This window comes from Hirundo rustica, chromosome 3 (assembly GCF_015227805.2).
Source record: "Hirundo rustica isolate bHirRus1 chromosome 3, bHirRus1.pri.v3, whole genome shotgun sequence".
In the NCBI taxonomy this organism is placed as follows: Eukaryota; Metazoa; Chordata; class Aves; order Passeriformes; family Hirundinidae; genus Hirundo; species Hirundo rustica.
The window spans coordinates 16,290,192-16,316,476 of record NC_053452.1 but is presented as its reverse complement, the minus strand read 5'-3'; the positions used below and the strand labels follow the sequence as shown (position 1 = coordinate 16,316,476).

At 42.4% G+C, this 26,285-nt stretch overlaps 1 protein-coding gene across 1 annotated transcript in view; it reads right to left on the bottom strand.

The window, feature by feature from the left end:
* Nucleotides 1–601: 601 nt before the first annotated feature.
* Nucleotides 602–26,285, bottom strand: part of KCNK12 (potassium two pore domain channel subfamily K member 12) — a 31,222-nt gene continuing 5,538 nt past the window's right edge. The window contains exon 2 of the mRNA XM_040059672.2: nucleotides 602–11,611. Within this exon, the coding sequence (XP_039915606.1) occupies nucleotides 10,716–11,611 (896 nt within the window). The 3' untranslated portion in view covers nucleotides 602–10,715. The remainder of the gene's footprint in view (nucleotides 11,612–26,285) is intronic.

Genomic DNA, 26,285 nt, shown 5'->3' with positions numbered 1-26,285 from the left:
GGGCTTGTTTTATTTAGCTGAGGAGATGAGGAGAGCAACAGGGCTTTGCCTCGGTTTATAAACCAGAAAGGTTTGCCTTCCGGGTCCATGTTATCTGACAAGACTAGCAAGCCTCCATGGCTGGCGCGGTGACATTTCTCTGTCCGCAGTGTGATTGATCTTTTTAGGGCCTTTCTAGTCAATATCAAAATTCCCAAGATTTATCTTAATCCCTTGGACAGATGGCTTCTATTGATTTGAATAGAAGTTGTGGAGAGGGGATATATTAGGAGTTCCTTGTAACTGTTTACAGAGCAAACAGTTTCCATCTGCTCTCTATTTTATTGCAAAGCAAAGGATCACTCAGCTGCAGAATTTAACAGATGACCATCGGGCACACTGGAAGCACATCCCACCAGTTGTTATCCCACCTGCCTCTGCTCAACCACACACAGTTCACCCAGCATCTGGGGAGTTGTGGGGTCTCCACATACGGCTCTGAGGTCTCCATACATTTCCAAGGGGGTCTCTCACCCAGGAGCTTCTTCTGCCTCACTTCCCACTCTCCATGCTCAGAAGAAAAGACGAGTACTCACAAACACATCCCAGGCAACAATTTTTCTCCTGTTTATTTCAAAAGTCTTTGTAGTAGTTTAATTGCAACATTCCAAACGTCACCTGGAATTTGACATCCTCCCAGATGTAGAGAATTCATACTTGATCAGGTTTCATGGCATTAAAAACACACAGGAATGTTCCCTGGACACCACTAGTGGGATTTTCCACAGTCTCCTTAACCACCAGCCCTAAACATCCTCTGCCAATGCCTCTGCACTGCTCTCCAAAGCAGCTGCACCTCAGCTGTCTCTGCCTCCTGCATCCATAAACATGTTTCTGTGAATGAAGGGATGCCAAGCCCAAAATACCCATTTTTGTTTGCAAACTGTATATAATGAACCAGTGAAACGTGATCCACGTTTGACTGGCTTTGTATATGGCTTTTAGTCCTCTTCATTCAAAGATCTTACAGGGGAAAAAACCTGAGCTGACATCAGAAGTGGGACTGATTCGCCAAGAGCAGTCACAATTATGGTACGAGTTGGAGGTTAAGTAAGTTCCTGTCAACCCAGGATTAAAGCATTTTTAAAACTTCCTCTTGTTTAAACAGATTTCAATCTTTAAATTTATTCCAGTTTATTGTTTTGCAAGGAAGCATTATCTGGAAGAGAGTAAAAATCTGAGTTTTCCAATCAATGATATACAGGAACTTAGGTTTCTTCATTTTACCTCTTAACCTGGTAAACACAATCAAAATTTGGATGGAAAAATACATGCATCACCTTTTGACTTCTAGCAGGCATTTAAGTCATCACATCTATTTAATTAGGCTATTTACCCCCTGCAATTCAACCAAGTTACTCCACATTCAAGCCACAGGAACACTTGCTTCTTAGACCCTACCATCTCTTTTGGCTTGTTTAGGTAATCTCTGTGTGGTTAGACTCTTCGGGAGTATGTTGTATGATGTCAGGCTCTGGGACCTGCTGCAGCTGTTTCTGGATGGCAAAATGTCCTTTATTCTGACCAACACTCAGCTGAAATTTCTCTGGGTTATTAAAAATGTCCCTGGCCAATACCCATATGCACCAGTGACAATAAATTTCTTGTGTAACACTTGCTGCCATCCTCTGATTTCAGTAGCAGGGATGTGAAATGTCCCTAGCAGTGCAGAAACAGCTGCAGAAATTTGTTCAAAACGTGCCATTTTGGGGCTGCAGCTGTTTGCAGGGCAATGTCCAGCACCCTAAACATCCAGCTGATGCTCTCCTGAACCCAAACTTCTCCCACTGTCATGAAAACATCTAGCTGCTGCAAACAGAGGAAGCTCTGCTCACAGCTTTTGTATGCAAGAGCCTTACCACTTCATTCGTGATTATTTTGCTTGTCTGAAATGCTGACAATGGGTGTTTGGGTCTCCTCTTTGGGTTTTTTTCCTCCTTTTTTTGAAAAACCATGGCCACTTGAAGGTCAGCTGCCAAATGAACTGAATGATTAGTGCAGGAAAATTGAAAATCATAACATCTTGTGTGTAGGCTGTGAATAATGGGCAACACCCTTTTGATCATTAAAGCAGAAAATGATCTCTCTGTTTTCCACTGTTTTTAGCCCATTAAGAAGGCAGGGATAAGAGCACATTGCTGATGATTTGCACCACTCTCCTGGCAGTACAATCCCTGGCTGCAGACCAGGGCCTGGCAGCGGGATGGATCCCACCCTGGCAGGGGCTTGGCTGGAGGAGACAGCTGTGGTTTGCCCTGACATTCAGCTGCTCCCCAAACACCACAGACACACCAAGGCAGGGCCATTTGTCCATTTTCTGCTGGAGACTGACCAGTATTAATGGTCCAGGGGCATGTTTAAATTAGGGGATGGAGGCAAGTCCGTCCCTGAGCACTGTGCAGACCAAGGCATGTCCTCAGATACATTTTGCTTTCTTACAGATAAAGAAAATACAAGCCTTGCATGCCCGGTTCTGGCAGAAGCCAAGGTTTTTTCCCAAAAGATACAGGTGCATTGAGCATTGGAAAAGAATGATAATTTTGTGACACATGCCTGAGCTTTGGGGTCCAAATGTATATTTTGGCACCTTACTTTTTGTTCAGAACACCACTTTTGTCGATTTACCATACTGGTAAGACATTTTTTCTTGTTTTTACTGATGAAGATCTCTTAGCAAATATAGCCAGAGTTGGTAATTGATTCATCTTGCAATATTTATATATGCTGTCATCATATGGAAAGTCTAAACAAATCTCTCTATCCATTTTATGAGGAAAGAAGGATCACAGTAGGACTTCTTTGCCAGTGCAGACAGCTGCACCTGTGTCCCAAACACTCCAGTTTCAGGAACGATCAAGGGTTCAAAGCTGGCCAGAAACTGCCTAGCACAGGCCACAGCACTTTGCTGTGCTTCTCAAGAGAGGCTCAATGATATGTCCATTATCTTTTACACTTCTTTAGTACTGGCAAACATCTCCTGAGGCTCAGCAATGGGAACTGCCTGGATCCACCCAGCCAAGCTGCTTTAACCACCCCACTGCCAACTCCCAGCCCCCAAACCAAACTCCAGAATAATATTGTTGTGCATGAGTCCATCCATCACCCTTGGCCCTGTAGCTGTGTGGCCTTTTTGAGAAAAGTAGTTAGCAGACAGTTGAGCCCTGTGATTTATGTTTCTTTGCTTGAATTGGAATTATAATAGCATGCCCTTGGTTTGCAATGACCAAACAGGTATAAATATTCAGGTTTTGAAGGTTTATACATGCAATTCTGTTTGCAGCAATCAGGCAGGCTCAGTTTCCACCCCTCTAAAAGCTCTGTTTGTAGGAGCAAACGTACAGTATAGGGCATTTTCCAAATGAGACTCACATGCTTTTGACTTTAAGAATTTGAAACAAATTAGATAAAATGGGGAAATTAAATAGGCAGGTCTTTTTACACAAAACTGAATCATTAGCATCCTTCACAGAATTCATGTCAAGCAACTCTGTTGTTGAAAAAATATTAATCTTGCTAATTCCAACCATGATGTAATTTACAATCAGATTTTAGATTTTACAAAACAATTTAAGAAAGAAAAAACATTCAGAAAAGTGACTAATTTTGGTGTGTCTGGGAACATTTGCTGGTGTTAATATTTCAGCTATTTGCAATCAATGCAAAAAGGGAAGTGCTATCAACCAGAAAACAGCACAGAACTGGTAGTTTCTTCTAGAATTCAATGCAGAAATGAACAAATACCAAAACCAGCTCCAGAATTAGCTGAAGAAGCTAATTAGCTCCAGAAGTAAAATGTTGAGGTTTGTAATAGCAGATAGCAATGCCAGCTCAGCTAAAGATATCTACTAAGCCATGCCCTTTCAAAAAGAAACAAATAGGAATACTTTTCAACAAGTTATCTTGAAACTCAAGTAATTTAAATTGGGTGGAAATTTGGAATGAATATTATTGTTGAGAATATCCAATAAAGTAGTATTCTAGTGAGCTAAAGATGGGTTTGTATATGTAGAATTATAGCATTTTTATTTTTGTAAATAAACAATGTTTACACACACAAAAAAACCCGCCACAATCAATCCCCAAACCATTTTTTAGATATTGTGCTTTCAGACACTGAGGTTTTACTATAAAACTGGAACTGGATTCTTGCACTGCCTGTGCAGACCATGGATGTTACTACAAGCAAAAATTTACTGGACATAATTTTACTTGCATGGAATAGGAAATTATACCCATTGAGAAAACCTGGTGTTTGATTTGCACATTGTCAGAAATACCAGTAATTTTTCACGTTCTTTATGTATGTTATTATAAAAGCATTAATTTTGCATTGACTAACTGGCTTTAAAAAGTACTCTTACAGTCTGCAAAGTACAAAAGGATTATGGTGACATCTTTGTATTCCTTAGGTTTGAAAAACATCACTTGCTGAAGGTCTGATCCTGAAACCACTGGTGATGTTGACGATGGGATGTTGGGATCTTACACACTTTCAAACCCAGCTACATCCTCACCCAAGTCTAGGCTTGGGAGCTGGCTGGGACACACCTGGGCATGACATGGCCCTGGGACTAGGAGGACTTGGAGGCATGGGAATCACACCTCTGATACACCCCAAATACTGATTATCACTGTAAGGGACCAGCATGGCTGCTTGCCCACCCAGTAAAACTTCCTAAAATCGGCGCTGAATGAAGATGGTGACTGTGTGTGGTCCCTTTTCCCCGTGTCTCACAAAATACCTCTCTCCACGTTCCAGGCGAGGTAGCTGAGCCCACGATGCCACAGGAGCTCCTTGGGGGTGCCAGTGTCACAGCACTGTGTGACAAGGAATAAATGCACGAGGGAATGCAAAGCAAGTCTTTGGTTTTCTGGATTTGCTGAGAACACTTCTAAGCCTCTCCCTTTCCCCATGCTCTTCATTCATCAATAACACCATACTTGCTGTATTTTTTTTTCTCTCATGCTATATCGCCAGACTTTTTTGGGTAATCTGCAATAAACTGTATCTGTATTTGTTCCCTCTTTTTTTCCAGGGAAGGATGAAACAAAATATATTTGAAGGCTGCACAACTGCAGCATCACTTCAAAGCTAAACTACACCACTCTGGATCCTTAGAGTTGAAAGTTTGGATTTGACCTTAGACCTCTTTTTGCCTATGCAAAATGTAGGGCAACTGCATTTTCTTTTTGAGAGTTTAAAGTAATACTGTAATTAAAAGGTGGATGTTACACATTTAGCACACAAAGAGAGAAAGAAAAAAGGTATGTCTTTATTGGTAGCTGCAGACTGTGGCCATGTAAACTAAAGCAGTCTTTCCTCAGTGCCATTATTACACAATGCATTTATAATGCATAATGAACCCCTTACTGTGTATGTGCTAACATGTATAGCCTTTGTGTCAAATCTCAGTGGAATTGTCTATACTTTCCTTTATTTTCCACAATGTAGTGCTTCTCTTTTCCTAGCATTCATGAAAGCATAATTTGAGCTCAAATATGGACATATTCACAAAAAAAAAAAAAAGAAAAAGAAATTGCATATTAGTTGTAAAGTGTGCAATGCACCCTTAATTAGTTATTTTGTGTGAGTCAAGTAGTAATTTTTCCTAATTGAATTTATTATGTAACACAGCATTTATTGTACTATTTAAATGTAACACTGCAGACGTGTGTTGGTTTGGAAAGGCACATTAGTAATCCAATTAGAGCAGCAGCCATACCCACAGATTTGCTACGCTAGCAATCAGCAGAGTATGATTTTGTTGAGATTAGCTCTGAACATTCACTGCAATGATTTGCCACTGAATATTTTTCAAGTTAAAGGCTAGAAAAATACTAAAATGTGAGAATGGTTTCATTGCTACAGCTAATTTCCATATAGTGATAAATTCATCCCACACAGGCAATCAGGTTTATACCAAGCCCACATGCCTGGCTATATGACCTCCACTGCTGCTAAAGTTTTTCAGCAGCAAGGCATGACTGAAATATGGGTAAATGGTCATAGTATACTCAATTTTTCACCCACAGAAAGCTGGGGAGGAGAAAAGACTGAGGGCCAGGGCTGAAGCTGTGCTGGGACAGCAGCACTGCACCAACAGGGGCATTTCTGGGTAACCTGAGCACGGCACAGGGCAGTCCCAGAGAGCTCTCGTGGGATTCCTGTCTTCCACCAGTAATTCTGGTTGCAATCAGAGCTGGCAACTGCCTAAAGAACCTCTGTATGCATTGCTGTGCAGCATTGCTTCTGCAGGGAAGCAAAGCACAGCCTTGTCCCTCAGACACTGCCGTCTGCGGCCGAGGTCACTGAGATTGCTCTGAACATCTACATGGCCTGAAGGATGTCCTTTGCACTGCACGGAAATAAAGAGCCATTTGATTTCTTTCTAAATGAGAACTGTGTTTGCAGATGGGAAGAAACCAATGAGAACCAGATGACACCTTGGTGTGACTCCAAACTTTGTCCAAGACACACACAGGGAAGACAGAGCCCTAGAGGTCAATGTAGTGACTCGCCAAATGCTAAAGGTTTCACAAGAAACTATTCCTTGCGACTGTTCTGCATTGACCTCCAGGGCTAAGAGAAGATGCCCTTGAATTTGGTCATTGTTGCTCATTAATTTTCACCTAAATTTTAATTTTCATCTGAAAGGTATTAGTGCAGGTGCCAGGCAAACATGGTATCTCCTTTGTCCAAGCAGCTCATACCCTTGCCATTGCTGTTCTCACTAGGGGCCAGCTCACAGAGAAGTCCTAATTCCTGCAGCTTTCTGCTGCTCTTGCCTGGGCTCAGGCAGCAAAAGACCAATCTGAGGGACAGGGTCTGAGCTCAGGTCTGTGTTGCCTGTAGGCTCGGCACGCAGATGGGATGTCTTGGTCTGTGTCAGTGAAGAGTTACTGCTGCTGTTCTACAGGGTGGTGCAGAGGGGGCTGTATCACGGAAGACGAACTTTTAAAACCTAACTCGACTGTATTCTTTCAAGGCTATCCATAATTAAATTTGGAAAAAAAAAATCCATTTCAAGAATGTAATACAACTCCCAAGTTACCTGAAAAGGAAGTGCAATCTAGTGCAGTGTGCTTTCACTTTCTCACTCTGTTCCTCCTTGTTTCCTTCTGATTTCTTGTGCTTCAGTCTGTCTCCAGGTACTGCTGGTATCTGCTTTGTCTGTGAAAATGAAGGACCAGGAGGAATTGCACCTGGTGCAACTGGTGCATGTTTAGGGGTGTAGTGGTTTCGTGAATGGAGCAGGCTGCCCTAGGGAATCCGAGCTGGATCACACACAGTAAAAGAGGAGTTAGGTGCCCAAGCCTGCAAGCTTGAAGAGGAATGGTCATTAAAAAAAAAAAAAGTTAAAAGGAAGAGCACAAGGGACTAGGAAAGACTGATCTCAAACCTCCTATGTCCTCTTGGCTTGTGCTCTCATGCACAGGGGTGATGGGTGCCCAGGTAGGGCTGGCAGGCTGAAGAGTAGAGATTTGGAGTTTGGTTTCCACGCATCCTTGAAAAATACTTCTGCTACTGAATGTGAGGGAACTGTAAGGCCACCCTTAAGCAGATGCTTCCCAGGTCGGTAACTGTGCTCTGACCCTCTTATAAACTGAGCTTTGCTGAGCCAGACGGGTTTGGAGATTTTTGCAGGACTTAGATAAGACCTGGCAGTCCCTATGGTTGACTTATGTCAGCTTCTGGGGATACATGACCTGCAGGCAACAGGGCCACTGGTAAATAACTGGGCATGCATTTTCCGTGCCTCTGAGGCTAAAGAGAAGCAGAATGCAGATTATCAAGGATCTTGGGTGTAAGTAAACATTAGATCTAAGTGAACAGAGCAGCAATATGATGCCCAAATTCTTTGAGATGCCCAGCTCTAGGAGCTGGTCCAACTTCCTCAGGAGTTAACAGGAACTGCAAAGGGTCCTGCAAAGGCACCCCTGTGACTGATGGTACGAGAAAGGCATGGAAACATTTCAATCATGTTACAGCAGACTGTGTGTCTGCCTTTGCCTGGACTCAGAAAAAGTACAGAGGTATGTACAATTTCATTTTACTTCACTGTACTTTCCAGGCAGGAGTTAGTAGTTTGAAAACAATTCACAAATTTACAGTTTAAACAGGATCCTAATCATAGGTATAATATTTATCCTTTGAAACAACTCACTGAAAAAAAAAACCAAAAACAAAAAACCCCCAACCCTTAATTTGCAAATTTGTTACCATAGAAATAAGATTTCTTGAGCTCACAGAATGTTGCTACATGAGCATGTTTTCATTATCTAAATAATAAACAGGTAATTCTGCTGTGGCTCTGTTCAAACTCCTAAGTCCTTTGGGGCAGGGCCTGTCTGTCCTGATTTATGTAATAGTTCTAAAGACTAATAGTTCCCATGATGACAAAAGCACCAAGATACAACCCTAAGAGAGGTCAGGCTGCAAAAAAAGAGCAGGGTCCCATTCACACTTTTAATAAACAAACACATAAATCATCATAGTAAGAGATTTACCTGTGGGGGTAATCCCAAGGGGAAATAACAAATTTTCATTCTTTTGGTTCCCTGCCTGTGCTGTTTCCCTTGCATCTCTGGAAGGCACCTACCTGAACTGGGTCTTCCAGCAGTCAGAGTCTTTTCTGGACCATGACCTGTCCCTGTACATCCTGCCTAAATTTATCCTTCAGTGGGCTTCAAAAGGAGGACAAACACCTCTTCCTGCCTCCTTAAAGAGGATGAGTGCACAGACAGGAAGGCACTCTGACAGAAGGACCTCCTGACAGTCTCTCTACAACCAAGAAAGCTCCCACCTCTTGAATGCAGCCCCTCCCATACCACAGAATCTTAAATGCAAGTCTGTGCCAGCTGGAAACACATTACAATCATCACTGCTTGTTTCTGGCCAAACACATCTTGATAAAAGCTGTGACATTTACAGTGTGATACAGACCCACTGTATCACAGTGTGATGGTGTGATGGTTTATCTGCAGCTCTGATTCCCTTCTGTTAGGAAAAAGATAAATTCATCGCCATAATTCAGCTGGCAGGCTCAGGTGTGCGAAACCTCAAATTTGAAAGTTGGTTTTCCAAGGTTAAATTCCAAAACATTTTGCACTGCTACAAATTTAAAGGAAAGCAAAAATGATGGCTACTCCAAACCCATGCAAAACAAAGTAAGTAAATAGAGTAAAATATCTATATAAAACTTCATGGAAACAATTTCAAACATTTCTAATATTCCTAGTGTGTGTTCATCAGCTTGCTCAACTTACTCAGTGACCAATTTACTACTCATGGTCTTGCCTACAATTTTCCAGTAAGTTTCCAAGAGAAGGCTTCTCAGAATGTAAGTTTAAAATTTTTTTCTTGCTTGGAATTAGCATAAGCCTTTTTATTACCTACACAGTGTAGTAAAGAGAATTTAGAGAAATGATCTGGAGCTGTGCATGTACTTTTGAAAGAGGTTTGCAGCAAATCCTCTGCATCCACTTGTCATGCTAAACTACACACTCTAGACCAGGTTTGCTTTTGGCTCTTCAGTGGTTTGGGCTAGCACACATTGAATATGGCTTAAGATGGTAGCAGCAACAGCCAAAGGCCAATTTATGACTTGGTATCAACATTTTTGGGGAAGCCAGCTTCTGGGGGAACTCCAAAGCAATGCTCTTCTGTACAACCTGCACAGTCAGATTTGTGGGAAACAAGTACAGGGTTGGGGACCTCAAAAAACTGCAAGGAAATGATTTGCATGAATCTCTGCAACAAAACTGCAGAAGTAAAATATGCAAATTTAGGACAACAGAGAGCCCACATTCATTTTAGTGACTTATTTCAATGAGAAAGTAACGAAGTAAGCATTTTTGTAGTGATGCAAACATTTGACCCCAGAGGTGCATACCGGCTTCTCTTGCATTAAACCAAGTCAGTTCTGAAGCTGACAATTGCCTGTTTTCTGTAATTCAGTAGGTAGGAACAGTTTTACACACTTTAACATGGTCCTTGACAATCCCCTGACTTTTAAGAGTTAGGCAGGTCGTCTTTCAGATAAGCCTGGCCAAACCCCATCATTTGTAGGAGGGGAGTTCAGCCCGTTCTACCCTCTGCCACTGAAGCCACTGGGATTACTGAAGTGAAGCACAGTCACCCTAAAGCTGGTGTGACAACACCTAAAGCTACGTGTATGTCACATAGAGGCCTGCTACGAGGAATTGCTGAAGAGCATTGAGTACAAGGCTCAGGACCAGATCCAGACTTCAGCAAACTGTGAGATACTGGTTAGTCAAAACTTACCAATCCCATGTTTGAATCCAGAGCTCAGCTTGCCCACTTTATGCCTTTTTAACACAGAGTTTGGGTTCAGGCTCTGTTCTGAAGAAGAACGTGTTGGTTTTGACACCATCCTAACCATGCACATTATCCTTCTGTGATTGCACCAGATTCTGCATCACAGACATCCAAGTCTCATTTAAAACCCCCTTAGGGGAAAATTGTAACATAATGGTAAAGATCTCACCGCATATTAGAGAAAACTTATAAAACCCCCAGAAAGTAAAACGCTGAACACCCAAAGAATACCAAGGCTGTCTCTGAAATGCAAAACTTTCCAGTAGCTTACAGCGGTAATTCCACCCTAACCGCCCTTTTAATTTTTATTTGAGAAACAAAAGGAATTCCAAAAACTCTACCTAGAATCACTTGTTTCTGCCAAGCGGTTGTTCATGATGGCCAGAGCCCCCACCCCTGCAGAGAAACCGTTCTGTCTCGTATTGATACAGACATTCCTCGGGTAGCCGTTGGCTGTCTCGGACAACTGCTTCTGCAAAATGGCCAGGGAAACTTTACTGGACGCTGTGAGCTCCCTCATGGAGATCATCTCTCCAGAGAGCCTCCTGCCCTCGGTGTCACTGTCATACTGTCCGTCCGCGTCCATGGCGACGTTGTGGCGGCGCAGGCGGGCTCCTGGGGTGATGGCGTTGCGACGGCTCAGGCGGGTACTGGATTTATGGCACTTTGGGCAACATCTGCATTCGAATTTTTTCAACACCCAGTTCAAAATTTGTTTGATTACGATTGAGATGACATTAAAAAGGGAGTATATGCAACATACCCCCATTAATATAAATATGAAGTTTCCGAATCTGTATAATCCCTGATGTTGGTACGCAGCCTTTTGGTTGCTTACCAAATCTCCAAAGCCGATGGTGCTGAAGGTGACAAAGCAATAATACAAGGAATCGACGTAGTTCCATCCTTCCACTGCTGTGTACATGGCGGAGGCGCAGCAGGAAAGGGCTATAGCAAAAATTCCCAGGATAAGCATCACGTGGTAAACGGATGGCTTCCAGCCCACGAGGCTGCCCACCCCGGACACAGCTGGCCCCCTTCGGAAGTTGGGAGGTAGGAGACCACTTCTTCGCAGCTGTCTCTCGTAGCAGGCCTTCATAATAAATGCCAGGAGGGAGATGATGCGCTCCAAGAAGAGGTTGAAGAAGAGGATAGTACCAGCACACCCAAAAAGTCCATAAACGATGAGGAATACTTTTCCAGCCACAGTTGCTGGTGTGGTCATTCCAAAACCTACAGTGTGGAGATAAATGGGCAGTGTTAATAACACAGGTTTTCATGAGTAAGCTCAGGATATGTGTACCTTAACAAAGCTCCCATCTCACTGGGCAAGAGGAGTGCTATCTCTAAGTCAGCTTAGGCCAACACAAAACCTAGTTGGGTAAAGAAGGAAGAAGGCACCAAAAGTTCAATGAGATGACTAAAACTCAAAAGTGAGCAAAAAATCCTTGCAAGACAAAAGGATTAGTATCTGTTTTAACAGAGCAACACCACTCAACGTGCAGGTGGAAGACTTACTGCACCCAAAATTTTTCAAGGTGGGATGAGGTGAAGAGGCCATTTCCCTGCTCCCACATGTGTCAGCCACCACAACCTGCTGGAAAGTTTAAGTTCTCTGTACACAAGTTGTAACCCAGGGTAACATTTTTGTTATAGGGGTCTGGTTATACCATTTCCACTGAGAAGATGGAAGTTTTCAGGTTGTATAACAGGAAAAAAAACCCCACCTTGCAAATATCAAATATTGTTTTAAAAATAACAGCACTTCTAAGTCTTTTTCAAATCCCAGCTGTGACTAGCCCACCTGGTATCATCACAGAGGGAAGGAAAAGCCATCATGCCACAGAGCTGCCTGGCAGACCGGGGGCATTGAGAACTAGCATGGAAAATTACAGCAGGGAAAAACACTGCTGCACAGTTGAATAGAAAAATCAGAGTATACAAACTCTGTGAAGATCCAGCACAATATTAATTCAACTCTTCTTTATATGAATTACTTACTGTAATATTACTTATTATTATAACATTACTCATACACAAAGTTTTATAAGTAAGCAGTAATGCCGTGTAGCTAGCAGATTGTTAAATAAAAGCTAAAGTGAATTTAAATTTGCATGCAAATAAATACAGTAAGTTTACTCAGTGTTATTTGTTGATAACAGTCATCTTATGAAAAAAAATTACATATATTTCACATCCTATCTCAAGAAGATTCTTTCAAAACTCAGTTCTGCAGGTATTGGGTTTGTTCTGCTATTGGTCCCTGTACAAACACTTGGTGGCTCAGGCAAAAAACATACTGACAGGATTGAGGTGATTGCTTATGTCCCATGAATAAATAACCACATCTACTCTAAATGAAAGTTTTGTGAAAAACCCACATTCTGAAATTTCATTGCTGTATTGTTCCACCAAAATACCAAGCAAGTAACATATTCAAGGAGGTAAATATCAACACGACTATATAAACAGAAGTTGGTGAAGAAAAAGCATAAAGTATAATGAAATCATTACAGATCATAACTAATTAATAATTAATTAAATCCAGTTTATTACCATGTGTAATGGATTTAATTTCAAAAACCAGGCATAAACACTAATTCATGTCGTGGTTTCATGTTCACTAAATTCTGGTCTTAGTACTCCCTCTTTTTTCTGTGGGAGAGAGACTAGGAGAAAAACAAAGCAGGCTTAACTTTAAAAAAATGAACAAATCGTTTTATTTACACACACTAAAAGAATGGAAAAAGAAAGTTGGGAAAAAAACCTAAAACCACTCTCCTCTTACAAACTGTTCACTTTCCTACAAAACAACATAAAGAGACAAAACTTGTAGTTTTCAGTCAGTTTTGATAATAGTCTTTTATCAATTCTTTAGAAGAGTCTCTCTTAGAGTTAGGGAACCTACTGACAACCTAGAATGGTTTTCTTGTTTTTTTAATTGCCATAAAAACAGCTGCCTGGAGAAACTTGCTTTTGTGACCCTTCTTATTAGCAGGTTCCCAAGCTGCTTATGGGTCATGGGTCTTAGACTTTTGCATACTGGGGTGTCAGCTTTTAAAGATGAACAACTCCAAAAGCAAAGGATTCTTCATCTCAAGGTACAGAGGTATCTTCTCACTTCTTCACTGGCGCAGAGGGCTTCTCATCTCTATCTCTGTTCAAGCATCTTATAAGATTAATATTACTTAGTCCATTACAAACACTTTTGCTCAAATCCACACACAAATCAAAACAATCATCTCCCCAAATGCATATTTTTCTTATGATTTAAAGGAATAATCTAGAGTTCATTTCTATGACTCAAATAAGAATGGAACAACCAACTCTTCAACCCTCTGTCCCAATAGCCTTTTCACTCTTGCTCTACTGACTTCATGCTGTTTCTTCTTCATGTTCACTCTGTCCCTTTCTTTTCTCTCTCAGAGAAGGGCCAAGCTCTGGAAGCTTCATGGTGCCAGGAAAGGGTTAAATCTGCCCAGAGTCTCTTCTCTCCTGCAGTAGGTCGTGGTGTTAGATGTTCAGGGCCGTGCTGGTGAGGGAGGAAGAACTCACAGAAACATCAGAGATTGGAGCACTCAGGCAGTCCGGAATCTCAAAAAAAACCAGGCAGGATCATAAATGCCTTTTCAGCCACCCCCCTCGGTGTAAATTGGGGTGGCCTCAGCCTAAATGGTGCCCATAGCTCTTATCAGGGCCCAGCAGACATCTCTCCCTGCTCCAGGGAAGCTTAGAGAAAGTAGCTGTTGTAAAGCAGCAACCTCTCCTTCCCCCGGCTCCCCCCACCCGGGAGCTGATGGAATCTGGCCAGGCCTCAGGCCAGCTCCTCCCAAAAAGGGGGGAGCAGCAGGCCCAGCTCGATGTTACCTGTCTCTCTCTGGCCAAAGGAAAGAAGGAAAAGGGGCAACCTGCAGGAAAAATCAAGGTACTTCCTAAAGTCGGAGCCAACAATTTTCAGTAGTCAAAACAGATGCAAATATTCTAACTAACCCTCTAATAAGTCCCTGTCCTTTCTAAAGCAATTCCCAGGTCCTGACCAAAAAAATCACTCCACATTCCTCTATAACTAAAAAACTAAACTGTACTAACCCATGACACCTTTATAAACAGCAACAGGATAATATTGCCTATATATAATGACTTGAGATTGCTGCTTGAAATCTATTGATCTGTTTTTGCAATGGCTGAATTTTTCTGGGTAGTTTATTTGTGCTCCCTTCCTACTTTGTTGATAGAGAATTTCCCATCGTTTGATAGAAGAATGCAAATGCTCATGACAAGTAAATTCAGACGTATCTTTTCGGTGACACGAAGATGCATGAGGGAAGAGGTGGTACTACTTTCATAACAGATTTGGCAGGCTCAGAAACAGCTGTGTGCCAGCAAGTCAGCCTGTACTTCATAATTTGAGTAACCTGATCTAGTGAAAGTTGTCCCTGCCCATGTGAATAGATGACCTTCCAAGTCCCTTTCAACCCAAACCATTCTATGATTTTATGCTCAAAAGCATCATTGTGAAAATAGTATTTTGTGTAAAAGTCAGTGAAAAACTTGCACAGTATTACCAGGAAATATTACCAAAGAGGTCATTACATTTTGCTTTCTGGATCCACGGTCTCTCCCATTTGCAGTGTTAACAAGACCACCTTTCAGCACACCTCACAAAGCCTGCCATGGGCTCTGGGAAGCGCTCAGTTCCTTCTGCTCTGTGGGGTGGACCTGTTCTCTGGATTAGGCTGACTGCTAGCAGGAGATTTCTCACTTAATGATGAATATCCAAAAGTGCCTGGTCCTCAGAAGGAGCCGGGGAGCCTGTTGTGGTTGCCAGCTAGGGATACAGAGCCAACTTGTTATGGAGAAGGCATCTGTTCGCCTGTGCCTTGTCAGCAAAACACAAACACGTGCTTCACAGCAAGCATGTGAACATCACCATCAAAATAAATGGTTTTTTTGTCACACATACGGCTAGACACATTTATTAATTAGGGAAAAAAAAAAAAGAGATAGCGACAGTTTGGATCAAGCTGTAAATGTGCTGAAGCCTCCTAGTATTTTCTGGTGATCATTCAAGAGAAGTAGTGGTTTTATATTTTTGATGCTGTTTCATCAAGATTCTCTGAAGCAAAATGCAACCAAAAATCAGTATGCAGCTAGGCAAGGGCCCATCACAGCAAAGAGAATGATAATACTTAAAACAGCCAAAAAAATGATGCCAGGCAAACACGGAATCATTCAGGCTGGAAAAGACCTTTAAGACCATTGAGTTCAATTGCTATCACAGCACTGCCAAGTCACCACTTAAACACATTCCTTAGGTCACCAGCCAGCTGAGGGAAGCAGTCACGGGCTCTCCGTTGCAGGGTCTTCCTCTGCCAGCTGTGTTTGTCCCTTGGTGTCACTCCAACCACAAGGAGTTGGTCCTGGTATGTTCTGTACCTCATTTCTGAGCTCAGCCCCTGCCCAAGGCTAAGAACCTGGTGATGCCTGGATGAAGCAAGCTCATCCAGAACCGCCCATGCTTCCAACACAGTACAAGGAAAAAGTACAACAGGGCCTTGTGCTTTTCACGGCCCTGAGACATACTTTACAGGTGTCTTGGGGTTGACTTTGTGTGGCTCAGATGCAATATCTGAACCTCCCTCATGCCAATTCTGCCCCACCACTTCAGATACAAGCACTACAGCAGCATGAATTTCAGCTGGTTGATATTTCTCATCCCCACAGAGAATTAGTAAAGATGAGCTGATAAAAACTCTCTTCAGCAGCCTCTCATGCTTAAGTGCTGGCATTTAATGAGACCCTCATCCTGACTTGCATAACAGGTTTGTGGTTACAATTCTGCACACCTGGAGTTTTAAATTACTTAAGCTAAGGATGGATTCAAGAGGTAGAACAGATGGACAAATTTGTGACATATGCTTCCTGTTGCTCTTGCTTTCTTTTCTTTTACCCACTTTCTTATGAGTAAGAGATGGTTGATGCCAGAAGACAGAAAGGAATAGCAGCTTTAGTACTTGTGAGCTTTTCTCTCAGTCAAATTCCTTTACCAATTACCTTGTCTTACTATATTTTGAGATTAAAGGGGGTGACAGTTTTGCAGTAAAGGCGTATTTACCCAGAGATGCAATAAAATTTCGGTCAATTCAAAAACTGAACACAAGGAAGTCACAAAAAACAACACATAAAAGGACATAACGTGTCCCAGCCTCTTTCAGCCACCCCAATTCCTCTTATGCAGATGTCCTGCCACAGGACTTCACTCACACACAGCAGGTCAGCACACTAGAGCAATCATTTGAAATGCCAGAGTGAAATGGCAGGTAGATCACCAGAGTAGCATCACCTCTATACCACTATATAACCATCATGTAGTTACATTTAAGGAAATCAAAAGAAACTAAAATGGCTGAAAGTAACTTTTCAAACAAATGGTTCCTCAGAGATAAACAACAACAGAAACAACTATAACCAGAATGCTGCTTCCAGAGGGAAAGAAGTTCTTGCAACATAAAGGCCAAGAGATGGGTGTCACAGAACACATGAGAAACAAAGAGCTACCAGTTTTCATGTTTTCCTGCTTCCTGTCTTTTCTGCACTTGCTTTACTTCACAGCTCTCCAATAGTGCTGGTTGGTCTTGACTGACTACCAGATAAATTATACATGTATATAGGAACCAAACATCCTAGGCTGAATCCCATGCTTGGGTTCTGGTGCTTCCTTCCACCCTTTCCCACCTGTCAGCATTTCATCATTATTTCCCTTGGGAGTCATACCTGTGTATTTCACAACTGCCTCTCATTTATTCTCTAGCTCCTTAGCACCTAACATCCAGAAACAGTTGCCTTGGATACAGGGTCACAGCTCAGAGCTGACAAAACTGTTGCATCCAGAGCTTTCACCCAAGGAGTGGGAATACTACGAGTCAGTTCTTCCAACCAGCTCCGCATTTTCAGACTACAAATGAAAGACTTACTTTCCCTTTAACATCTTTCTCAACCTGCTTTACTAAAATACCCCGCTTTGGGCTCAAACAGTAATTTCTTTTAGAGCTTTTATATTGCAAAGCCTTTAATATAAAAGTTGCTGTAAAATCCCATTTGATCTTATTTAGATTACTATCTGCAAATACCTCCTGAACAGCAGCGATCTGTCCAGCACTGTGTGCATTAAGACCCTTTAAGCTGGACCCATGCTATTTCTGAATAAATGAGACACAAACTGCAGTTTTCAGGGCTGGCCCAACCTGTATCATGCATAAGCTTGCAGTCCTTGGTGACCCATGTACTGGGGCAGATATTTCATGAAGAAAATACTGAGTGACCATGCAAATAAGGACTGTCTTCCATAATAGTTCTATCTATCCATTCATCCAGGAAAGAGCACCATGATAAGCCTAATGAATGCAGTTAAATGCACCATGAATGCACCATGTCTCTGCTGGTGCTCCTTGTTTCATTTCCACTGGGAAACATTAGTCAGGTGTTTGAGACAACTGCTACTCAAAAGGAGCCACGCTGGCAGAACAGAGCCAGGACATGATTAATTGAACTTTAAGGAGTTTCAAAGAGCGGCAGGTGATTATTACAGGCTTTCTACAGTACCAATTTTATACTATTTACACACAACAGTGATCAGGTTATTGGTTATCCAAAGTGCTGTGATGCCTTATAGCAGTGAACACCAGAATCAATCACCCTTGCCATTTCTCTGCTGGCCATGCTTTAAACCACAGGCTAAAAGGTCATGGCCACATATTCATTCCTCTTTAATGTATGTTGGTTCTAAAAAAGTTAATAGGATTGTAAGCCTAGAATAAGACAAGCTTCCCTTATGAAAAAAGAGATTAAATTTGTAACAATTACATTAAATAATCAAAAGGTGAAGTAATAAATAGTTGTTAGGTTACCAGGCGCATGTGACAGGTACAAAAAGAGACTAAGAGGGAACAGTATTTTTCTGTAGAGGTGAATGACAAAGATGAAGCCAAAATTATTGCCAAGTGTGACTTGGGTAAGGGCAGGAGACAGGGCTGGGCAGGAGCACCTTGTGCCAGAGATGGGAAGCAGCAGGGCAGCTCCATCAAGGCAGGGGTGCTGGGACTTCCCTGCTTCTCTGGCACCTGGTCCTTCCTGCATGTGGGTAAGGGGATTGCAACTCCCACAGGCATCCCTGGAGACCAGTAAGATGTCCTGAGAGGCAGCCTCACAGGAACGATGTAAGAGGCTCCTACAAGAGAGTGGTGTGATGGAAGGCGCTGCAGAGGTAACCAGAGGTGCTGGTGGCTGTGATGCTGCTCACGTGCTCAAAAGAGGAAATTTTGTAAGGGAGGGGGTGATGAAGGACCTCTTCTGCTGTAAAGAGGACTAGGCAGCCAGCTGAGGGATAAGAAGCTGCGAAAAAACCCTGTCACATAAAATCCCCTGAAGATGGGAATGTGAGGACTGACCCCAGAGACTTGCACGCAGAGGTGCTGCCGTGTGGGGCTGATACCTGGCAAGGCCAGGGGGGTGAGGAGCAGGAGACCCTACAGCCTAAGGAGAGGTTGTCATGTGTGATACAGCCAGAGCAATGTATTTAGGGTGAAGGATACGCTGCACTGAGAGGAGTAAGGGTGAGGTTTCATCTCAGAAATCTCAACTGTTACCACATTGATGGGGTCTGAGGCACTGGGGGTGACCCCAAAGAAACTTCAGGGAAAGAGAGAGAAATAACCTCCTGAAAACCATGCTGCTCCTTAATGTTTAACTTCTCCTCCTCGCAGCAGGTTTCCCAAGTGTGTTTTACTAAGCTGACCCCTTCCAGCTGAGCTTTCCAAGAAAGATCTTCAGTCTCTAGTGGGTACTCAGCAGGCACATTTATCACCTCAAGTGGACTAACTTTTGTATATTTGAGTGATACAAGGCCCTTAACAAGATAAGCTGGGGCTTCAGCTTCACCACCAGCAGCAGTATTCTTGCTCTTCTCACTCAGCAGAAGTAGGCAAGCTTTTTTTTCTCAGCTGTCCCGAGTGTTGCCCTTTCTGTGTACAGCGTGTAAAGGAAGTGCACACCAAAGACCAACTAAACAAGTCCACCCTTGCTCACTACCACATGCCATTATCCTAAAGACAAACCCCAATAAATACAGAAGGAGGCCTGCTGAAGCTGCTTTGGCACATGTGGCTGTGCCTTTCCGCGCCCAGCGGACGCTGGCCCCTGGCTGGCTCAGACCTGCACGGCGGCCAGGATGTTTTCAGTCCGGATATGCAAGCAGGTTAACTTTACCTGCTGGGCTCGGCTTCTCTGCAGCAGCTTGTCCAAATAGTGTCACGACAACAGCGGCGGCAGGAAAAGGATGGTTCTCGGCTAAGCAGGTTTAAAGATGGTTTTATTTCTGGCCGAGCTGCGGGAGCCCCGCAGCTGGTCCAAACCAGGCCAGAGAGAGTTTGAATTTCCCTCTCTCATCTTATAAGCAGGGGAGGGTTCAGGGGAGGTTACAACAGGATAACAAATCAGGGTATTCAGGGGGCAACAAGGGGTGTCCACCTGCAAGCCTCTGACCACTTATACCAAGAGAAAAGGAATTCCCCCTGGGGCGACCTATCACTCAACGCCCTCCCTGGGGATTTCCCAATCTGGGGAGGGGTCCCAAAGTGATAGACAGGCTGCCCCAGAGCAGGGGGGGCGGGGGGGGAGAGGGGATGGACAAGGATAGGTGGGGGGTGGGATGATTGACATACAACACCTAGTTATACAGAAAACTCAAAAGGGGATGGACTGTTACAGAACTGGGGACACAGTGAACTGAACCATAACATAAAACTTCTTATAAAAACTTAATAAAACAATTCTTGCACCACCACAGGCACAGAACCAAGCCAGGGAAGAAGCAGAAGTGTCTCTAAATCAGTTTTACGTTTCCCTGGCTGGGGCCAGCTGCTCTCTATACACCTTGTACAAGCAAATGGGGACTGACTTGTGCCAAGCCATCAGTGTTGGCAGCGGAGCAGCAGCTCTGGCCCGAGGTCTTGCTAAGCAGGCCCCCTGAAGAGGGAATATGTGGGGAGAGTCACAGGCTCGAGGCTCAAAGTCTTTGGCAAGCTTATGTCCAGTTTTCTAGCTAATCCTACTGTAACAGAAAATGGTTTCAAAATGAGGGAGAGGGAGCCTCTCCTAAAAGGAGATGGTAGAGAATAAAGCTCTGAGAAGGATGAAAATCAGGAGTAGGAATTCAAACTATACAGACAAAAAGAGAGTCAGGACCTATAAACTGGCACTATTCTTGCTGAATTGACTGTAAAGGGAAGGACGTGTCCTGTGGCGTGACAATCTCTCTTCTCTCTTAACATATTGTTCATAAACTTGCTATCAATACTTAAGGTTTTATTCTTCTTATAAATAATATAATCTTCTTGTCTGCTAAACTCTTGAGGCCAGTCTATGGTTTACAGTCATAAAAATCAAGACTGAAATTTATTTCTTCATTTTATACTGCCTTTCTTGGACAAATCTTCAGCAAGGTGCTGCTAAATGCCCCCCTGTTTTGTCAGTTATTCTACCCCTTGGCACAGCCGAAGGACTCTAATGGCTTGTAAAAACAGAAAGAATATGGGTTAGTGTTGCCTAAATTAGTCCCAAACCACCTCACAAAGGAGGACTTCCAGAAAAAGGAGATGAGAACACGATGTTCTTCCTTTTGGTGGCAGCCTGTCTCCTTGTACACTGACCTAAACTAGCCCAGAGCTGCTTCCTGTGGCTGCCTCCACACCTGATGATTGCAGGGTCCTGCCTCTGGCTTGTCTTCTTTTCTCACCTAACAGCTGGGGAAAACCATTTTGCTATAATCTTCTCTGAAATGGCGGTGGTGTTAATAATGGAAAAATATATCCCACACGCTCCACAGCTGTTTGACAAAGTCATATTACTGTAAAAAAACTCCTCTTTGCACTACAGGCTTAGGGTCTTCACACTCTCACACTAACAGCTGTCAAACCCCTGCTCATCCTCCAGGCTGCGTGAAGAAGCATCTGCGTTACTGCACTGCCCAATATCACCTAAAACAGGGGTTTCTGAAACACCATCAGACACAGGAAACACCCCTGCATTCAGAGTAACTGCTTTAAAAAACAGACAGGAAACAAAAGCATGATAACCGAGAAATACATGAAGTGTGTCTCAGTAACCATGGATATAGTTGGTAGAGCTCATGGACCCCAAGAATCACCAATTCCTTCTTGCTCTTAAGATGTGTCCAGTATCTGAAGCCATACACTGCCACCTCCTCTGACCTTCCTAGAGTCTTCATGCAGCTGACGATTCTAGGTGAACATTGGTTCAAAAGTAGATTTCTGTTGCAATCATAATTTTTCACCCTTTAAAGCTGCTTCCATTTTTATTTCCCTATGGTTTTTTGAGAATTTTTTTTTGTGCGGATAATCGTGTATCTAAGCAACACCCTAACAGAAAAAAGCTTATGCCCCGTCATTTCAAACATTAGCATTCACACATGCTTTTGCTGTTTATTGAAACTTGCAGTTGCATTTCAGATGTCTATGTACACCCAAGGTTGAGCAACTTTTTTCCTGAACTCCAAGTGAAAAAGAATAAAGGCATCCAAATTTTGTTATATTCTTGAGAAATTATTGGCTTCTAAAGAATACTTGCCCATGTACTGTCACTTCAGTGCCAGTACATATCACAGTACTTCTCCTTTCAGGCTAAGAAACAGCATTGTCTAAATTCCACAAGCGATCTTGGGTCTGTGTCATATTTCCTTGCATAAGAAGTCTGATAAAAGAAGATGTCACTCATGGGCTTTGTGAGCCTTACAGATAGGAAAGGCTGTCCAATGGTTACATTGTTGGCTTATCTTTTGACTGGATTAAGCAACAGACTTGTGGCGTATTTTTCTTCTGCCACTGGTGTTTGTGTAGGTAGGTGTTCAGAGAACATCTGTTTCTTGATAGTTGTCTCAGCTATTTTGCTTTACAAAGAGTTCGCCTACAAAGATGTACCCAAGGGATAAAAAGGCCCTAAACATGAAAACATCTTTTCCACTGTAAGGCCTTTTTTTTTTCTTTCCAAATCTCTGTACAAACTTCTACAATGGCAATTTATAAAAAAACCCCAAAACTCTAATAAACCTACCTGGCCTTCTTAATGGTTTAAATATAACTTCATGGGTCCGTTATTTTAAAAAGTTTCAGCTGAAAGCAAAGAAGCAAATTCTCAAGTATCTTTTTGCTCGGGCAGCTCTTCATTCATGAAGGCACAAATTTTAAGTTACTGTAACAGAAATAGAGGGTGACAGGACTGCTGACTAACCAGTTATTTTCCATTTTCTACATCTTCATTTAACTCTTCCTTCCTTAGTATGCATTTCCCTTGACTATTTTTAAATTGAATGGTACTGAACAACTCTGCCACATTACCAAGACCATTTTGAACTTTTGATTTTATCTGATATTTTCCTGGTCCTCACAGCTCTGCCATAGCAGTTTTTGTAAATGAACAAATCATCATATCAAACAGCTTGTTTCTGCCTCTCTCATGAAAATCACAACTTGGATTTAAGACCTTTACACTGCCCATCACTCCCTCCTATTTCCATCAAGCTTAAAGCAGACCTGACTCCATGCACATCGAGCATGAGCGACACTGCTTTTTGTTTGACCTCAGGAGAGAAATATATTGCTTGCACAATGCTCAGGCTGAGCAAGAAGATGACAGAAGATATAGTGATGAATAACCAAAAGCATTTTATCTAGCTTTAACTGAAATTTACTGAATTAGTTTCTTACTCAACACTTGCATGGGCAAATTTCTTCTAGCTGCAGTTTCAGCTGTGATTAAATTTGCCTGTGAGAGACTTGAGAATGATTGGGAAACATTTGGCCAATAATTTCTAAAGGGGAAGGGGCTGCAGTGGAACAAGCTCAGGAAGGTTAAAATCCAGTGAGGACTTGCTGCGGTGCTACGACTGTTATCAAGGTATTACTGCTTCTTTCATGCGCTTATTATGGATTTTTAAATACGAGCAACAGCAGTGCCTCACCCACAATAAGTAATCCCATATGTTAACATCAAACCATTCAATTTCTTATCTTATTCCACTCCAAAGCTTTAATTACTTGTAAAGGCTGCTAATGCTTTGCCTTGTCTAATGCAATTAGATTTAATTTTCATTCTACTTCTCATTTGATTCAAGAAAGATTGCATTGAAACCTTCCCATGTCTAGGTGTACCAGCCATCAACAGACCCACTGAGCTCAGGGGAATGTATTTTACATGGTAATAAAAAGTGCATTTGTTTCATAAACCTGGTGTGCCAATAAAGTACCTAAGGTACTAAGATTTCCTAAAGCTCTGCAGACTGGCCTGCTGTTGACTTCAGCAGAAGTCAGCTATTGAGGAGGTATTTTATTTGTCTGGATTGCTATGCAATTGCCCTTTGGATTATAATTTTGTTTGTTACTAGAGTGTTTCTATTCACAAAAGGTTTTTATAATCACTTCAAACATTTATTGCGCTCAGGAGGACTTTCACATTTCAAATGTTCACCAGCACAAACTCTAATTTTTGTCCTTAAAAATCTTTTCCCAAAATGCCCTCAGATATGTGCTTGGTGCTGACACGCTACAAAAACTGTCTGTTTTGATATAGGTAAGCAAGGCTTATTCAGATCATGGCCAAAGGTTACGTTTTCAATAATATCAAGCTGTTTCAGTCCAAAAATTGCATATGAAATGTTCCGAGCTGTTTTTCTGTTGCTCTAACCTTGATGCTACTATGGTAAGTGGCAAAATTCTCTTTGAGCTTCAAAGATAAGGTAATCCTGCATTCATTAAAATAAAGAAATGACATTGTATTTTCCAGCACACTGCCAGCAGTAGGTAATGTTACATGAAGTTAATTGTCAACAGAACTACCCTCTAATTGTTTTCCTCTTCTCTTCACGATGAAGAGCAATTAAAGCTTGCATAAAAACAAGACTGTGTGCTGGCAAAGATGACCCGGTGGTGCAAGTGAGAAAAAATGATGACGTGACTATGATCTCTGTCAAACTGAAGACAATTAGAGAAAGAAGAAACAAACTGAAAAAGAAATGAGGGTCAATAGCAGGATTAACACTGGGAAAAGGGGACAAGCGTGGTGATGAGGAACAGAGAGAAACTGTAAAGCTTTACTTCTGACTTCTTCGGTAGTTCTTAACATGAAAGACTGTAAAGACATCAAACAAATATTCGAGTCAATCAAGCAACCAAATCACCAGTAAAGAAGGGCAAACTAATGGGGGGAAGGCAGAAGAAGCTGGAGAACTTCAGGGTGAAAAAGGCAGGTGAGCAGCCAGCAGTAGATAAGCCCTGTGAGAAGGGAAGGGGGAATATCCCCAATAGAACAAAGTTGGGGGAAGACCCCAGGGACTGGCAGGGCTCCATGGGAACACAGATCATGGACTTTCAAGCAGGTTCTGGCTTTATGAGCCTGCAGCAAACAGGGCAGCTGATAAGCCCAGTAATTATGATCACTGACAGCTAGCACAGCTATAACCATAACTAAACCATAACTGGTTTACAGGGAGGTTGCTTGGTAATAGAGATCGACTGGCTGGAGCCACATGTGGATGGAGAGCTGGCAAAGGGGTGCTTTGGCACACCACTGTCTGGTTGGCAATCACATCTACAAGCTCTTGTAAATGCAGAGGGAACTAAAATAGAGGTATTTGCAGGACTATCACCAAAGACCAAATGGAATATTCTGTTAAGCAGGAGGTACGTGCTCACTAAGGAGACTTTGTTCCTTCCATGACCCAAGTTAGAGGCACCCTGAAGGCTGCAAAAACAGAGAATCCACGATTACAAACTCCAGCTGGTCTTTGTTTTGAACCTGAACCAGCACCTTGTAAGTCAGTATAAAACCTCCCCTAACTTCTGAGATGCTGGACCATATCTTCTGTAATGCTGGGCAAAATCTGGTTTTTGAATGCTCTATGAAGCTGTGATGTTTGACATCTAATTTGGAGACCACACATTTCAGCGCTCCAGCTGAGCACCTCAAACTCCACAGCCATAGCAAAAAGAAGTGCAATTTGTTTGTCTTTGACTTCTCCATCAGTTATTGATGTTAATGTTTTGAAACATTTAGCTAGGGTTTAATATTAAAGAAACATCTGAAATGCTTAGATTAACTAATCTGAATTGAAATGCTCTGTAGAGATCATTCAGCTTAGGTGACCAAAGCACAGGGAAAGATTAGTTTTCTGTGGCTGGCATAACCCTACAGGGGCAGGCAAACCCTAAGAAGCACTGAGATTAAAATAATTTTTTTTTCTTCTTCTCTCTCTCTTTTTTTTTTTTTTTTCAAAGGGTTTTATTTCAAGTATTTGGGTTCCTCCCTCCTGCCTTCTAGAATAAAATCCCAACAAATTTAGGATCAAAATGATTTAATTGTGACCCTTCAGTGGGGACTTCTCAAGTCACCTGCATAATTACATGGATGTATTCCATGTAAAGCTTTGTGCTGCTGCTCTCAACTAGAAGAAAGCAAGCTGTGATTTAGATTACTTTTCTGCTCGGAGCACCCAACCTACGCCCACACACTTAGGAAATTCCTATCAGTGGCACCCAAATGTAGCAGGATTTTTGGAGACAGACACAGAGAGGCCTGACAATGCTGGGAAAGTTCTGTTGTTTTAGCACTGTCAAGGACGATGAGCCTGAGAACCAGGACACTGAGCCTGAGAACCAGCTTCTTCCCTCAACAAAGTGTAAACAGGTAACTGCAAAGCAATGCTTGTGCAGATAACACTAGCCAACAGCGAGTAGTAATATGCCGTGTGAACAGCCTGTGCACTAGAATGATATATGTATAAAAGAACCCTGTGTACCCTCAATAAATGGAGCATTCACCACTACTTCTGTGAAGAAGG